The sequence below is a fragment of the Ceratotherium simum genome, chromosome 29, assembly GCF_057802395.1.
Source record: "Ceratotherium simum simum isolate JZ-2026a chromosome 29, ASM5780239v1, whole genome shotgun sequence".
NCBI lineage: Eukaryota > Metazoa > Chordata > Mammalia > Perissodactyla > Rhinocerotidae > Ceratotherium > Ceratotherium simum.
In genome coordinates this window covers 12,444,010-12,459,870 of record NC_141928.1, presented here as the reverse complement: position 1 = coordinate 12,459,870, position 15,861 = coordinate 12,444,010, and the positions used below count along the sequence as shown (strand labels likewise).

Genomic DNA, 15,861 nt, shown 5'->3' with positions numbered 1-15,861 from the left:
ACCCTCAGGGTATATTCCATCAGCCCTGTTCTGAATAACAACGGAAGTAGCTGATACTTCTTGAGGAGAAACAGTCACTGAATATGAATTAGCTGATGTTAACTGAAAAACAGAGGGAAGGTTTTCTCCAGAAATCTTTCTGAAGTATTCTTCCAACTGTCATCAAATGGCTTTAAGGGGCTAGGACTCCTATGTTTGATTCAGGAAGAAAGTTTGATACAGAAGAATTTTCATTTTGGGAAAATGCAAGTCAACAAAAGAGTCAGCACAGGGATTCTCTTTAAAGGACTCCTTTTTAAAATCCTAGGGAGCTCACACCCAGTGGGTTTTCAAAGATATTTGCTGAATGAATGGATTCATGAATGGACAGATGGACATCAGCCAGAAAGGAAGAAACGGACTTCAATGGATGGACCGGCCAGAGAGCTGGAGGCCAATGCCACCGGGCCTGATGAATTCCACACGCTGAGCTGCTGCAGGAGGCCATGGAGATCGTCTTATTCTTAATCAGCTCCATCCTGCTATTCACAAAGTAAACTATTTAATGTGCTGTTTGGAAGGGAGAGTTGGGGCAAGAAGTCAGGACTGAATCCCTCCCTCAACTTTAAAGATCCTGTATCTCTTTCGGCTGCCCAAATCCTCTAAGTTTCCCAAGGGAGACAAAGATCCGTGATTCAAGAAAATCCAGGCCAGATTAAAGCGCCAGGCACCGAGTCCGTGTGCCCAACATGGAACCACCCGCAACCAAGGCCCATTAGGATCTGGCTCCTGCCTGCCGGCTTGTCTCCTTGTGTCTCCCAACACAATGCTGACAGATTGGTGGAGCTGGTTTCTTTCCCCCCAAGAACAATATTTTATGAGGAGTCTGTTTTATTAAAATATTTTCCACTGGATGCTTCCTGTGTTTCAAGAAGTTGGTCTTGCCAGCTGGAGCTGATGACAGTTGAGAAAAACATATCCAAGTGCTGTTGTGACATGGCATTTGGAAGTGCAGGAGCACGACTAGGGGGGTGGGCAGGCAGCAAGGGGAGAGACGCAGGAAAACACTCGGGTTGCACCAGAAATGTCACTGGCATTATGGGAGGACAGCCCCTCCCCCCCACTTTTAAAAAATGTGAACAGGAACTCTTGGAATGATGTCCCCGAATGTACCTCTGTATTTCCTGGTGGGCTAGAGCCACTGTGGTGTACGGTCACAGAGAACCCGTCATTTATTTTCTATCACTGCCAGTCTGCCAATCCACCAAACTAGCCCCCATGCTCCCACTGGTTCATTTCAACCCCAAATGTTTCCTGAACAGAAATCTAAAACAAGTCATACTGCTGAAAGAAATGAAAAGTGATACTGATACAGTTCTGGTAACAACCAGGGTGATGGCTTACCAGACACTGGCCCTCTGGCACACACGAGAGAGGCATCCCCCATCCCTGAGCTGGAAAAGCAACAGTGTAAGTGTGACACGAAGTCTGACCTCCACGTGAGAACTTGGCCACAAAACGGGTAATGCTGCTCTGCAGAGTGTAGGGAGTTGCTGGTCTGAGGTGTTTTTGTGCAATGCTGATATTCTGGGTTCGCATTTCAGTACCTACAGGCCTGTGACCCTGTATCCCAGGACAGTGTCTAAAAGACTTAGCTCAGTTTTAAAGAGGTGGCTTTAAAGAAAAGGGACGAATTTCATCCCCCTAAGGAGAAATCTTCAGGGTCTGAGGAACTCTGAAGCCATGCCGCATTTTCTCCACAAGGGGGCAATCACAATCCATGCCAGCCACGGCCAGGGAGCTATTCCTCAGTATTCCCACCGTCCTATTGCGCAGAGCAAAAGTTAAACCAACACTGAACTTCAGGATTTCTCTCTTCCAAATTGTGCATGACCAAGAATCTCCCAAGACACACCCACCTCCACCTACTCTCTGTCTCCCATAGCTTTCTGGGCAAGATCTGCGGACTGCTCGGTAGGCTAGTTCTAGGACCACACAGCAGTCTCAAGCAACACCATACCGTAAACCAGGGAATCCGGGAAGAGCTGAAGCATGTCACAGCCTGGGGGAGGCCACAGCTTGACATTTCGGAATCGTTTCTTCCTTTTGGCTCCTTTTCTGGCTAGGACCTGCCATCTCCCTTAACTTCTTTCATCAAGAACTTTTCTGAGTAGGGCAGACGTGAGGAACTTTCCTCTCTTCACCCAACGGTCCCTGGGGCAATATTTTTGATTTCCCTAACAACCCTAGATCTTTTCAAGGCATCACAGGAAACTGCGTATAGCTGCTGAGTTGTCTGGGCAGAGACCAAGGGCTGTGTGCTTGGGGACAAAGGGAAGCACTGCATCCCTCTGGTGCAAGCAGTACTACCTTCTCCAGATGGTTCTGGAGTCGGGGCTGTGTGCAGCTGTAAGCCTCCCCCACTCAGGCAGCTCAGCCTCTGGCCACTGCGCATGCACCTGCTTCATCATTTACCTCCTCTATCCAACATCTAACCAGCAAGTGACTCTAAGCCAGCTCCTATGCTAGAGACCAGGCGTAACACCCAGCACCTGCCCTGAAGAGCTCTGGGCCTGAGGGGAGGCAGAGACGCAAAGCCATAACACAATAAATGCTACCGCACAGGGGAGCAAAGGTGCTGGTAGGGGTGGGGCAACAGGGAGGGACAGTCGTGTGTATAAATCTGGGCTCTAGGGACCTCGAGCCCCAGGCCTAGGAAGGTGGCGGCCCTCATTAAATAGGTCATCTCCTTGACCACGTTCCTAACTCTCTCCTGCTGACCCTACATCTTCAGCATAAGGAAAGGCCTGGAACCTTCTTCTGAGCCTGTCCAAGTACCCTTTGGGTGTCACCACTCAAAACCCAGCCCAGGTGCCCAGCTCCCTGGCCTCTCAGGCCTCCCTGTGGTGTGACAACTGCTAGCGGAAGCGGACACTGAAGATCAAGCCCTGCTCCCCACTGACCTCTTTGTGAAACACCTGCTCGGGGCCCCAGGGAAGCTTCTCAAAGGCCAGGCTGCAGCGTGGGCTCCATAAAGCACTGGCCCCGCTGGGTTCTCGCAGACAGAGGGGAGGGGAGTAATGGGGTACTCACTGCTCAGGGCTCGAGACGGATGTTCTCCGGCCTTCTACTGTGATGTTGCTCTTCGGTCTCTTAACAACATGTGGACGGGGAGGGCGCACCTAGAATGGGCACGGGGAAAATCCCCAAGAAGGAGTGAGTTGGAAAAGCCATACAGGAACATTCTCAAGATTCAGATGAGTGGCCCCAAAACAAATGTTGAGAGATTTTCATGGTACATGCTCAAAGTCCTTGCTTCTCATGGAAACATCACCAATGAATTTGCAGTAGACACATGAACAGGAATTGTGTGGCCTACTCCGATGGGAAAGGTTCTCCCACAGAGCTTGGCTTCCTCAGCTGCAAGTAGGGGCTAATTCCCCCTGCCTCCTCGCAGGGCTGCCGCGAGGGTTCAATGAGACACTGTCTACACAGGACCTGGAACAAAGAGGCCCTCATTAATGCTAAGTCCTGCTCACCCTCTTCTGGAACCCAGAAACTGGTTTGGTAGAACAAAAAGGTTTCACTCACTTTGCTTTTAGGGTACACATGCTCATTTTGTTCTTTTTACAACTGAATTACTAGATACTTATTTTCCTCTCTAAATGGGAGGGGGAAGAAAGCAAATGATAGCATTAGGGAGCGCCAATCACAATCTCCTTTCTGCTGCCCAGGGTGTCCCTGTGCAGTCCTCCTGAGCAGATGCCGTACACCCCATGTGGCTGCGCTCTCACTGCACAGACCCCGCTCGAGGGTCGGCGGTGGGCGTATTTGACAGTGAAGTGTGTAGTTTCCTAATCCATAGCTGGGCTGCAGCAACAGGATAGATTTTTTTCTGATCTGCCACCTCTGAAAGCCAAGACCAGGGCCCATAGCAAAAAGACACCCTCTCTCCCACCAGCACCCGTAACTGGAGTTAGGCTGAGAATTTCTAGATGCTCTTAGAAGGATACTCATTTGGTCCAATCAACATTACATGGCTTTAAATTTGGCACCATCATCTCTGAACATTTCCAATGCCAGAGAGGGACTGGAGAGAGCTGAGCTAACAAAGTCTATCTGTGAATTTCATTGCCAATAAAAACGACTGAGTATCCCAGGGCAGGGAGGCATGCTCCCTCTCTGCAGATGAGGGACCAAGATAGGAAATGGCAGAATTGCTGAGGTTCGCGGACAAGACAGGGGAGGAGAGCATCCACCTGCTCCTTTTTCTGCCCACCTCCCCCTGTACATCCCACCCCCAACAATTTGTGGGCGACACAGCACAGCGGCTTAGGAACACAGATTACAGAAGTTGGTTGCACAAAAGACAAGTCTTTAAAGAGTCTCATCAAGCCTTCAGGTCTTGGCACATCTGATCTAACCAAAGTTTTTCCTGTGGAGTGGCCAGTCTGATCTCAGCCTTGTTTGGCAAATCAGAGATGTGGTAAAAGCCAAACGCATTCCACCAAACTTGCTGTCGTCTTCCATGGGGTTACCGTGAAGGTCCAATGAGACGGCGCAGGGAAAGTGCCAGCACGGGGTCTGGCACACAGTGGGGGCTCAATAAATGTTCACCCTGCTTCTCTGTGACCTTATCAATAACAAAAGGAAGATGAAGGTGGGAGTGTCTCTGAATTAGAAGATGCGAGTTATGATGACCTTACCCTGGCCTAGCATCCTGCTCAGTGCCTGGTATTACAGTGGTCGCTCAGCAAGATTTTGAGAAAGAAATGAATGTTGCTGCTTGGAATCTCAGAAGTGCATAATAATGTTGCTATTATTATCACTGTTATTAGAACAGTGCCTGCCACAAAGCACACACCCAGTCACCATTTGTGAATACACGAATGAGTACATTCCCACCCATTCTAACTCTGAACTGGTTTCCCCGACCACAGTCAGACTCCTCTCGCAGCTGGTAAACAGGATCACCTGGTTGGAATGCCCCCCAGATTTTCACCACAAAGGCGGGAGCGCAGTTGGGGCTGTGCAGCACTTCTGCCCTGCCCCAGGGCTCGTGGGGTAGGGGCTTCAGGAAAGGTCAGACATTAAGGCCTGTCAGCCTGTCCTTGCACACGGCTGCTCCTTGCCACAATAAAGGCGGGTTAGGAATGCGAACTTGTGGCTGAAGTGGGGGGATTAAGTTTGTGGCAACTTCAACGGAACTTGCAACGTGGTGAAACATGGGGAAAAAGAACAACAGAGCTAATTAGACGAGCTGAGCTGTCAGAGCGCCGCTGAATGGCTCAGCGCCAACAAACAAAAGGAATGGGCTGGCAATCAGCGGGATCGATGGAGAAGACTGCTTCATTAGGGATGATAAAACAGACAGAGCAGAGAGAGGGGGCGGGGGGGGGGGCAGGGAGGCAGCGAGGGTGGGGGAGGGAGAGGAAGCACAACAGACCTGGAGACAGTCACCCGCACAGCTGTATACAGACACACCCAGAGTCACACACACCTGACTCTGTGGACAAAGCCAGACACAAAATTACACTCACAAACAACCACCCAGAGACACGCACAGAGGCCTCGAGATGCCAACACACACACAGTCTCACAAATACATACTCACAGAGGCACGCACAGGAGGCAAAGGCCGTGCACGAATCCCTCTCTCTCTCTCTCTCCCTCTCCCTCTCTCTCTCTCTCTCTCACACACACACACACACACACAGCCTCAGATGTGCAGCTAGAGCCACAACAAGGCACAGACACGCAGAGACAAAATGGTTTAATTAAGCCCGCATCACAAGACGATGCAGACAATTGGCCCGTCATATTTCAGCGATCACATCCGTCTTTCTGGGGGTGCTTAGGAAGGGTGGGGGCTGCGGATGAGGGGAGAAACCACAGGCACACAACAACAGCCACCGGCCCCACCAGTGTTAGGATCCCAGCAGCGCCAGGGGAGAAAATGCTAAACAGGGATTTTGAGCTCTGTTCAAGGGGGACTTGAGGGGAAAGTTGGGAAACCAGCCAATTCCCCACTGGATTTAAAACCTGAGAAATCTAAGTCGGCAGGGTTAAATGTGTATTGAATACAAAAGACCAAGTACATTTGATTTTAATGGTGAGCAAGAAATAATAAATACAGAGCTTATAAAGTGCTTCCCATGCAGCCTACCACAGCCTGCCTCCCCCTGCCCACCCCGACCCACTCCCCTTAGTCCACCAGACACTGGCAAGGCTTTCTTCTGCTCCTTCCTTTTTCTTCTTTTTAAAAAGAAAATCTAAATCCTCTGGTAACATCTGAACTCCAGCCACAGGTGCCAGGCTACAATACTCCTTCCAGAAAGGCTGAATGGCGAGCCCCCATGCTCCCGCCACCCTGGGCCAACGGCCGCTCTTCTGTCGAGAACATTTGCAGCTAAGTAACCTGGCAAAGCCTGGATGGGGGCCAGTGGCTCCTGACATGGGAGCTTGTCCCATCATCCTCTTTGAGGCCTGTGAGGGGTTCCATACCCCATGTCTCTCAGGTTCACCCCTAGTACGCGCGGGGCCCATTGGAAGTGCTTGCATGAGTGTACTTAGAGTGAACAGACCCTGGGGCGTGGGGGACCACAGGCCCAGGAAACACAAACCTTCTAGGACTCCCAAATTAGGCCCATAGTGACCTGGCTTGGCAGAAGGTGTCTGGGCTGGCAGAAGTGGGGTATATGTGCCCACTTCATGCCAGAGACTGTGCTAGGCACTATACATCTATGACCTTATTACCCTCACCAGGTAGGTGTTGCCAAAGCCATTTGACAGATGATGAAACCAAAGCTCAGAGAAGGTAAGCGTCTTGTCCAAGGTCCCACAGCCAGGAATTAGCCAAGCTGTGATTCAAGCCAGGGCAGGCCTCTCTGACTTCCAAGCCCAGGAGAACTGGTTCTGCTAGGCACCCTGCCTCTTCAGTGCGCCATAACCCAAGGGCGGCCCTGAGTGCTGGGCTAGTCGCCTCCTGCACCAGTGCAGCGGCAGGGGCTGCTGCTACTTTGGCATCTCCCAGGCCAACGTCTGCCTTCCCAAGTCCTCAGTTGCAGGGGATGTGGCTCCCTGCTCCCCATCTGCACAAGTTCCCACACTGGTGAGACAACAGGGAGTCCATGGAGCTGTCTCCAATACCTGAGTTTTTCCAAAGGGAGCAATCTGGCCCCAGATCATGTTTTCCAAGAGATTCCCTGCCTGCCTTGATCTTAGGTCTCTGCAGAGAATTCTGAGAGCTGCCCACTGGGTGCCTTTGGCTTAAGGAGAGGCTGCTTGGTGAAGAGCAAGGAGAGGCAGTGCAGAGAGGCAGGCCTGGGCTTAGGAGGCCAGCTTGGCCTCTTATCTCTGTGGTCTCGGCGGCAAACTGGGGACACAGCATCTGCCTCCTCTGGCTGTTATAAAGACAAATGAGAACATAATACACAAGTGCCCAGCACAGTCCTAGGAGCATAGAAAGTGCTCGATAAGTGTTAATTCTCTTCACCTCTGTATCCCTGACAGGATCTAATCCTGCCCTAGAGATTCCATAGGAAGCCCTGGCAGCTGCTGATTATTTTTTTTTTCAACTGAAGGCTCTGCCCCAGTACTTGGTACTAAGACGGACTCCATGGAAATGGAGATGGAGGGTCCAGGGAGCTTGGGATGCTGGAAAGACCTTGGAGTCTAGAGTCTGGTGACCCCACACGCAGTTGAGGGACTTGGGTTAAGTTACTGAGCATCAGTTTTCTCATCTCTAAAATGGGTGGAGATGATGCCTACTTCACAGAGTTACTATGAGGCTCAAGGGGATGATGTGCCTAAGAATGATCTGCTGACTATAAAAATCCTAGGCAAATGATGGTTATTAAGAAACTGGGTCATTCCTTAGAAGTTGGAAGGTTTAAAAACCTGTTAAGAAGAATAAGAACAGCTACTGTGTGCCAGGTGCTCTATAATGTTGCCCACGTGCCTCTACAGAAACCCTCCGCGATGAGGGTAGATGAGACAGCCGTGAGGCTCAGGGAGCTTCAGGACTTGTGCAAAGTCACACAGCTTTGGTGTTCAAGCCCAACTCTGTCCATTCCCCAAATCCATGTAATGACTCTACCGAAACCCTCACTAGATCACTTAAGGACTGACCCAGAAGGGGCTTCCTGTCCCCCAAAGCAGTTTCTTTTTGCTGTTTGTGCCTTCCTTCCAATGCCGGTGAGCAGAGACATTCCAGCCCCTTGACAGCTGTGCTGATCAGCGTTTGGGCTAATCACAGTTTGACTGGGGTACGGAATGGGTCCGTCACACGTGGCTGGAACTACAGACTCACGACTGCCATAGGGGGAGGCATCTAAATCCCCCCAACCTCCACCCCAGCCTCTAACTCCCACACGTGGTGGGTAGGGAAGGGAAAGAGTGCCACAGAACTTTCTAACATCCACACACAGAGCAGCCACCCAATCGATGCTGAGTGTGTGCATCGAGGATTAAAATCAGACACGGTTCAGGCTGGCGATCTACACCCCTTGGCCACCACATCTTTCACAGGGTGGATCTGGACAGTGCATTGGACAGGGCAGGAGGGGGTTAGGATACGAGTCGCAGCCGGGTGGGAACCTGACCCCTTGTGCTTGGCTGCAGGAGCTGTGGCTGCTTGGAACAAGAGACAGAGAAACTCTTCTCTTGGTCAACAGCCCTCACCAAATGGTCCTGACAAGTTTCCCAGTTTAAAGGAACCTGCTCAAGTTGTGATGTCTCAGCACGACCAGTCTGAGCTTACAAGGAAAACAACTTCACCGATGTTGAACACAGGACCCACACACCTGATGTTTTCCCATGGCATTTCTCTTTAAGAAACATGGATGTGTCTCCGTCCCTTGCCCACCACCAGGTGGTGGTGGGTTTATCACATCTCCTCCTGCTTTTCTGCTCTTCCTTGGCACCTCTCACTGGGAGAGGAGGAGTCCCAGTCTCCCTCTGAGCCTGCTCATATTTTCTGGGCATAGCCTCTGCCCTCAGGAGGGGACATCAGATGCATTTCCAAACCAAGATCTGGTGGGAACGAGGCCCCTGCTGCCCAACTTTTGCTTCCTTTGTGAGGAAGAGGTGGTTGGAGCAGGGCTTTAAAGCTCATCGGCCAGAAATACGGCCCAAACTGGGGGATTTGCTCAAACGATGCACACACAGCAAACACACCACACAGTGGCCCCGGCTACCTACATCTCTGACTGTACGTCGCAGAACTGACTCAGAAAAAGGGGAAAGAAGCCCAGAAAATGCAAGTTCGGGTTCATGCCACGCAGAGAGGGAAGCTGAAAAAACCCAATTCCCGGTTTTCTTTTGCAAGGCAGTTGAGTTCAAACTCCCGAGGTTTAGTCAGGCAGGGAGGACGCTCAGGCAGTGTTAGGTGGGGAGGGCGGAACCACTGGCTACTCACGGGCCTGGAGCGCTGTATCTTGGGAGGCGGCGGGCGGGTGGGACGGAGTCTTTGTGGCTGCATTAAAGTGAAACTTAAAACATCAGTACACACGGAGAAGGTTCGATGCATTTCCACACACAGCTTGAGAGCAAGCAGCCAGTCACCCAAGCCAGACCTGAGGGCTGTCCTCGACGCCTCCCTCACCCCCATGGACAACTGTCACCGGGTCTTGCACATTCCCTTTCTGAGGGCTGCCCCTCTGCTAATTTTTTCGTTCTAGCCTTGCCTCTGGCCTGGATCACTGTAATCATCTCTCAACAGAGCCCCTGCCTGGACCTCGTCCAGCCATTCTCCACACAGGTCAAGGGGATCTTCTAAAATGCAATGTGACCCTGCCACACCCCAGCTGCAAGACCTCTGCTGTCCCCTCTGCCCCCTCCTTGATTACATGTTGAAATGAAAATATTTTGGCTATTTGGGTTAAATATATCATTAAAATTAATTTCATCTGTTTCTTTGTACTTTTTTAATGCAGTTACTAAAACATTGAGAATTCCATGCGTCTCTCATGTGTGGCTTCCGTTACGTTTCTCTTGGACAGTGCTTCCGAGCTTCACTTGGTTGGAGGGATCCTTCATGTATCAAACCTCCCATACAACTCATTCTCTGAACCCGGCTCCTGGAGGGTAGGGGCCGTGTCTTGGCATCCCTGGATCCCTGGTACCCAGCACAGGGCCTGTCAGAGTGGTCTGAGGGGAAAGTTGGTGGAGAGACTCAGTGGAGAACTGGGGTCCCTCATGGCACATTGAGAGCACGTCTGGATGGAAATACACTGCAGCTTCCAAATCCTATGCCATTAGCTGGGAGTGTGGGCCAACCTATGCTTGGTGCCCCTTCTTCAGGTGGAGGCTATCTGAGGGGTGGGGATGCCACCCAATGAGACGAGCATGGCTGCCCACCGAGCCCTGTTTTTTCCCCTGCATGGCTTATGGGAAACGTGTGGGGCAAAGGGGAACAGAGTCCCCCAGCTCACATTGCTCATTAGGAGGTAAGTGAAAGGACAGGGAGGGGAGTCCCTCTGCGGGTGCACAGGCTGCTGCCCCGTCAGACGCCCCACTCTCACACACATCCCCTCTTTCCCCACGACCTCTCTGCTTCCCTCATGCTTGGCCATTCTACTTTCGGGTGACCGCCTTCTCCAGCCCCACAGCCCTCACTGCTCATCACTTCTGACCTGGGCCCTTTCCATCCCTGCCAGCTGGGGTGGCAGTGTGGTAGAGCGCTCAGGAGGCGGCCTCTGGGGTCAGAAGGTCTCGGACTGAACCCTAGCCCCGCACTCACTCTCTGGGTTCCTATGGGCCTGCGATTTAACCATCCGAGCCTTACTTTCCTTATCTGTAGATGCAGGTAACAGCACTACCCACCCGAGGGAGCTGTTAGGAAGATTCAAAATGATGGTCTCCTAGATCTTCGCATGGCGCTGCCAGGAGACATTAGCAACGATCACCATTAGCAGGTTTCTCTGCCTCCAGCCTCTCCCCCTCCCAATCCATCTTCAACACTTGTTCCAGAGTGGACTCAAAAAAAATACATGCCCAATCACGTCACTTGCCAGCTTAAATCATCTCTGTGGAAGGCCAGCATCCCCTAAGGTGTCTTCTGAGAAACACCATCCTGGGAGATGTGTTGCACGAAGGGAAAAAAGGCAGTTCCCCAGCCAGACAAGTCTGCGAAGTGCTGTCTGCTGTCTGGCTCCTCTTGGAGGTTCACAGTGCTGGGGAGCACAGTAAAGGCCGCCACGGCTCGCAATAAAAACCCCACCCTAGGGCCGGCCCCGTGGCTTAGCGGTTAAGCGCGCACGCTCCACTACTGGTGGCCCGGGTTCGGATCCTGGGCGCGCACCGACGCACCGCTTCTCTGGCCATGCTGAGGCGGCGTCCCACATACAGCAACTAGAAGGATGTGCAACTATGACATACAACTATCTACTGGGGCTTTGGGGAAAAAAAAAGGAGGAGGATTGGCAATAGATGTTAGCTCACAGCCGGTCTTCCTCAGCAAAAAGAGGAGGATTAGCATGGACGTTAGCTCAGGGCTGATCTTCCTCACACACACACACACACACACACACACACACACACACACACACACACACACACAAACCCCACCCTAAACAAGCAAAACCCTATTAACTCTGCTTTTCTCACAAGTCCTGTTTCTCAAATGTATTTGAACACAGACTCACTTTCCCCATAAGACCCTGGGAAATGCCACTTATTTGTTCAAAGCCCTCCAGATTCTGGGACCTCCCAACACACCTCTGCAGTCTCATCTCTGGCACACCCCCGCCCCTGCTGGCTCCCCCAGCCCTGCTCGCCCACTTGCTCTCCCTGAAAGCCTCACGCGTTCCTGCGCCTCCATGCTGGGCCCTTCGCCTGAAGTACCCTTCCATTTCCTTGTGTCTCACTCTCGGTGCCTTTCATTCGTCGTTTGCTGCCTGGCTCAAGCACCGCCTCCCCCAGGAGGCCCTCCCTGCCCTTCCCTGAGCAGTGTGGGTCAGGTGCTCTGCCCCCACCTCGTATTCACAGCACACAGGCTGTCTCATTTCTCTATTTCTCCTGGGGTCTCGTGTGGTACCAGGTACACAGTAGATGCTCAGCAAATGATTTTCGGCTGAAACTTCCCAGCACGTGTTGAAACTCAACAAATGTTCGTTCTCCAGATTCTGTAATTAATTTATTCTCCTTCGACTGTCATCAGAAGTGCTGGTTCCTTTGCAATTGAACTTGTAAGTGGTGGTAGGAAAGCAGCCTCTTGACCACACCGACCCTAGAAGCTAGCAGAGTAAACCAGGGGGGTTGTAAGATACCGAGAGAGGGTAACGCGGGACAAACGTCCTGAGTGAGACCACAAGGGCCCCGCTGCAGGGATGTGGGTGTACTCTGGCACTGCCTGCAGGGCCAGGCGCATGGTGGACACAGGCTCTGCTTCCTGGGGGAAGAGGAGTGGGGCTGCTAGGCCCTGGTGGTTGCAGTTTCCCAGCATGCTGGAGTGGGAGGACAGCTAGGGATGCAGGTTGGGGAGAGCTGAGTACTCGGGACAATTAGAACAGGCCACAGGGGGTGAGTGGTGGTGATTTGGGCAGGAAGAGGGGGTGAAGAGAGAAGCCAGGGAAGGATCACCACAACACACCATTTTCCAGAACGTGGCCCCAGTGCTCAGGAAGCTGAATCTGGGACTAATTGAATGTGGGGACTACGACAGTGTGAGGTGGGGCTCGAGGAGACTGCAGAGCTGGCCAGGGCTCAGTGAGAGCCGTTTAAGTCACTTACAGGGGCCAGGAGCCTCCTCATCCCCAACACTCCCTAAGGGCAGAGACCTGCTCTCATTCTCCGCACCCCCAGCCCACAGACGCATGAGCTTGTTCATCTCTTCCCCCAGCCTTAGTGGCAGGGACACTCGTCCTTCCATGGACAAGGAAAGACTAGAGAGAGGTAAAGTGATCCACTCAAGGCCCCCAGCTGGCGATGGGGAGCACTGGGAGCAGACCTCAGGCCTCTTGACTGCGAATCCAGTGCTCTTCCCACCGCTGGAGGAGGAGGAAGAGACAAAACCAGAAGAGCCTTAAGGCAGAAGGAACAGAGAGGTCCCAGCACCTCTGCGCAGAAATCACATTATATGTGATCCTCCACTCCCTGGCTACACTGACTGCTGTTTCTTAAGTGAGTTCAAAAAGGCTGGGCCTTTGGCAATCTTTTGCTAAGAAGAGTTCCCTTCAACAATTCACCTGGCACTTCCTGAGCTGGGCTGTGGCAGGAGGGATGGCAGGGCTGGAGGTTTCGACGACCAACATAAGCACCTGCCTTCCTGAAGGTCATGTCCAGTTGGGGAAGCAGATTCTCTCTCAAAGAGTGTGTATTTATGAAACAACTGCTTGGGGTCAAGTCCTGGGAATTCAGGGGAATAATAATAAGACACAGTCCTTGTCCAGAAGGAATGTATGGTCTATTGGGATTTGACCTACATCACAGAAGACCTTTCTTAGACTACAAAGAGTGTTTGGGCTAAAGCCCCAAGAAATACACTTTGTGTTAGAAAGACTTGGGTTCACGGCTTGGTTCTGCCATTTTCTAGCTGAGTTCAATGTTGGCTCTGCCACTTGGGTGAGTTACTTAATTTCAGTCTCAGGCAACTCTTCTGTAAAACGGAAATAACTCCCAAATCACAGCACTGGTGTGAGGACGCTACGAGAGTGCGATCACAGCTCTGGTGGAGGCTCTGGTCCGGCAGCCTGAAGATGAAATGGGACCACCCAATCCTGTCCTCCTGGTGGACCCACAAGTCCTCCCAGAAAAGTCCTGTGGACGTGAGGACCTTGGTTTTCCAAGACAGTGTGCTGCCAGCAAGACACTGTTGAAGGAGCCTGGATTTTAATAAAAATCTCTTCCATTTATGACACGTTTTCCTTTCAAAGCATTTCCACTTCTCTTATTTCCTTTGAGCCTTACATCCCATGGTGAGGCAAATTAGAGGAGGATTATTTTCTTGCTATACAGGAAACATGAGGCCCAGAGAGGTTAAGGGACTAGTATGAGGTCACACAGCTAGTAGCAGGAACTAAAACTAGCAAGTATTCTTAGTCTGTTGTGTTAACCTTGTCAACTCAAATTTCCAAAGTCATCTGGAATCCTTTCTGATATGTTTTTTCTAATCCTTGTCCCTTCTGAAGTTGGAATCTGTTGTTAAAGATCTGTGTCTTAGAGAAAAGGCCGGCAAGAGAATGACCTCTTTCCCCTCCTTCCTTATTTGAGCATCTCTTTCCAGTGCTTTCCAAAGAAGCCACGTGATTCATTTTTTCATTCAGTTAACCAATAGTGGGGTATAATCTGTACAGGCACAGGGGTATGTCACTGAACAAGCCATGGTCCTGCCTTCAAATGGCTCCCACTCTGATGGAGGGGGTTATAACGCAGGGAGACAGAGGACCGAGGTCTAGGGAGGTACCAAGGAGGGGCTCTTCTACCAGATGGGAGTGGTAAGGAATTCAGGTCCGTGGTAAAGGGGAACCACAGAGGTCCAACAAGACTAGAGTGAGGGTGAATATGAGGACAGGGCAGGCTGTGACTTTGGAGGGGATGGCGGGGGTCACATAACATAGGGCCTTGAATGTCAGGCTAAGAAGTGTGGATTTTCTCCTGAGCACAGTGGGAGGGATTTAGGCAGGGAGGGACATAGCAGAAGCCTTGGTGGAGAAGACAGATGGGAAGAGGATGGGTGGGTTTCTAAGGCCAGACACTCCTCTCCAGCCACAGGGGCCTGCCCAGGCCTCCATGTTGTCAGCTCACTACCCTGGGGCCTCGTGATTGCTGGGAGATGTGAACACAAGAGGGTAAGCCCGAAAGTGTGATTGACACGGAGGTCCCAGAGAAGACAGGAACTCTTTGGCCTTTGCCGGTCTCGGCCTGGCCCTTGGCGTTTACATCTGTCAGCCGTGGGGGCCAGGTGAGTATGCTCATTGGATGTGAACCCACATTTACGGGGACAGCATCTGATTTGCAGTTAATTTGTTGATGCAGCAAAACACATTGTTTCCAAAAGGTCAGAGGGGAAGCCGTGCTGGAATATCAACTTAATTACCTGGGCGGCACGGATGAGCAGGTGCCCTGCACGGGGCTGCAAGGTGGAAAATGCTCCAATGCCAGGCGCTGACTTGGGGCAGAGAACACACTGTGTGCATGGGGCCTGGGGGGGACTGGGGGGCTGCAGAGGGCTGGTGGTCGGGGGCAGCTTGCATGATGGGCAGAGCCAAAGCACCTGCCTGCCTGCTGTATTCCTGGCACCTAACCAGCTCACTTGCTAGCCCAGGGAATCCTCATGCGGGAAACAAGGGTTGTTACCCCATTTCACAGATGAGGAGAGGCAAAGATTTGCCCACGTCACACAGAGCAATGGATGACAGGCCTTCAGAAGAGGGTCAAAGAGCTCGTCTCAAGTTAATTGTGGGCTGGGGCAGGGATCCTGTGATGTATGTGGGAGGGGGCTGGCTGTTTAGGAACCAATACATGGATTTACTCAGTCCCCATGGAGGGCACACCTTAGATTATTCCTTCACCATCCCTTGGAGGTCAGAATCAGCATTCCTATGTCACTGCTGGGAAGGCAGGGTCAGGGAGAGGGGAAAAGGCACTACCTAAGGCCATAGAGAAGGTGAAATGGCGGAGTCAGTGGGGAGATAGGCCAGACCCCACTAGGGACCGTGGTGTGGGGGAGGAGGTGCGAGAACAGACGCCGGAGGCCACAGGAACCAAGCAGTTCTGCTGACGGCCAAGGGCCGTGCGTGCAAAGCTTGAGGTGGGGAGGCAACCTGCCTGGGGAGGCAGCCAGGGCCCCCGCAGCTCCCCTTTCCGAGAGTCGGAGAAGGCGGGTGTGCCTGATGGCAGCTGGAGGCATGAGAGAGCCGGCCTCCGAGGCCGGCCCAGGGA

At 52.0% G+C, this 15,861-nt stretch overlaps 1 protein-coding gene across 8 annotated transcripts in view; it reads right to left on the bottom strand.

Moving 5' to 3' along the window:
• The window catches only part of DENND1A (DENN domain containing 1A), a 504,435-nt gene that overhangs the window by 16,934 nt on the left and 471,640 nt on the right, over positions 1-15,861 (bottom strand). For all 8 annotated transcript variants that reach the window (XM_004423432.3, XM_087419123.1, XM_087419121.1 and 5 more), the window contains one exon: positions 3,073-3,161. In XM_004423432.3, the coding sequence (XP_004423489.1) occupies positions 3,073-3,161 (89 nt within the window). The remainder of the gene's footprint in view (positions 1-3,072; positions 3,162-15,861) is intronic.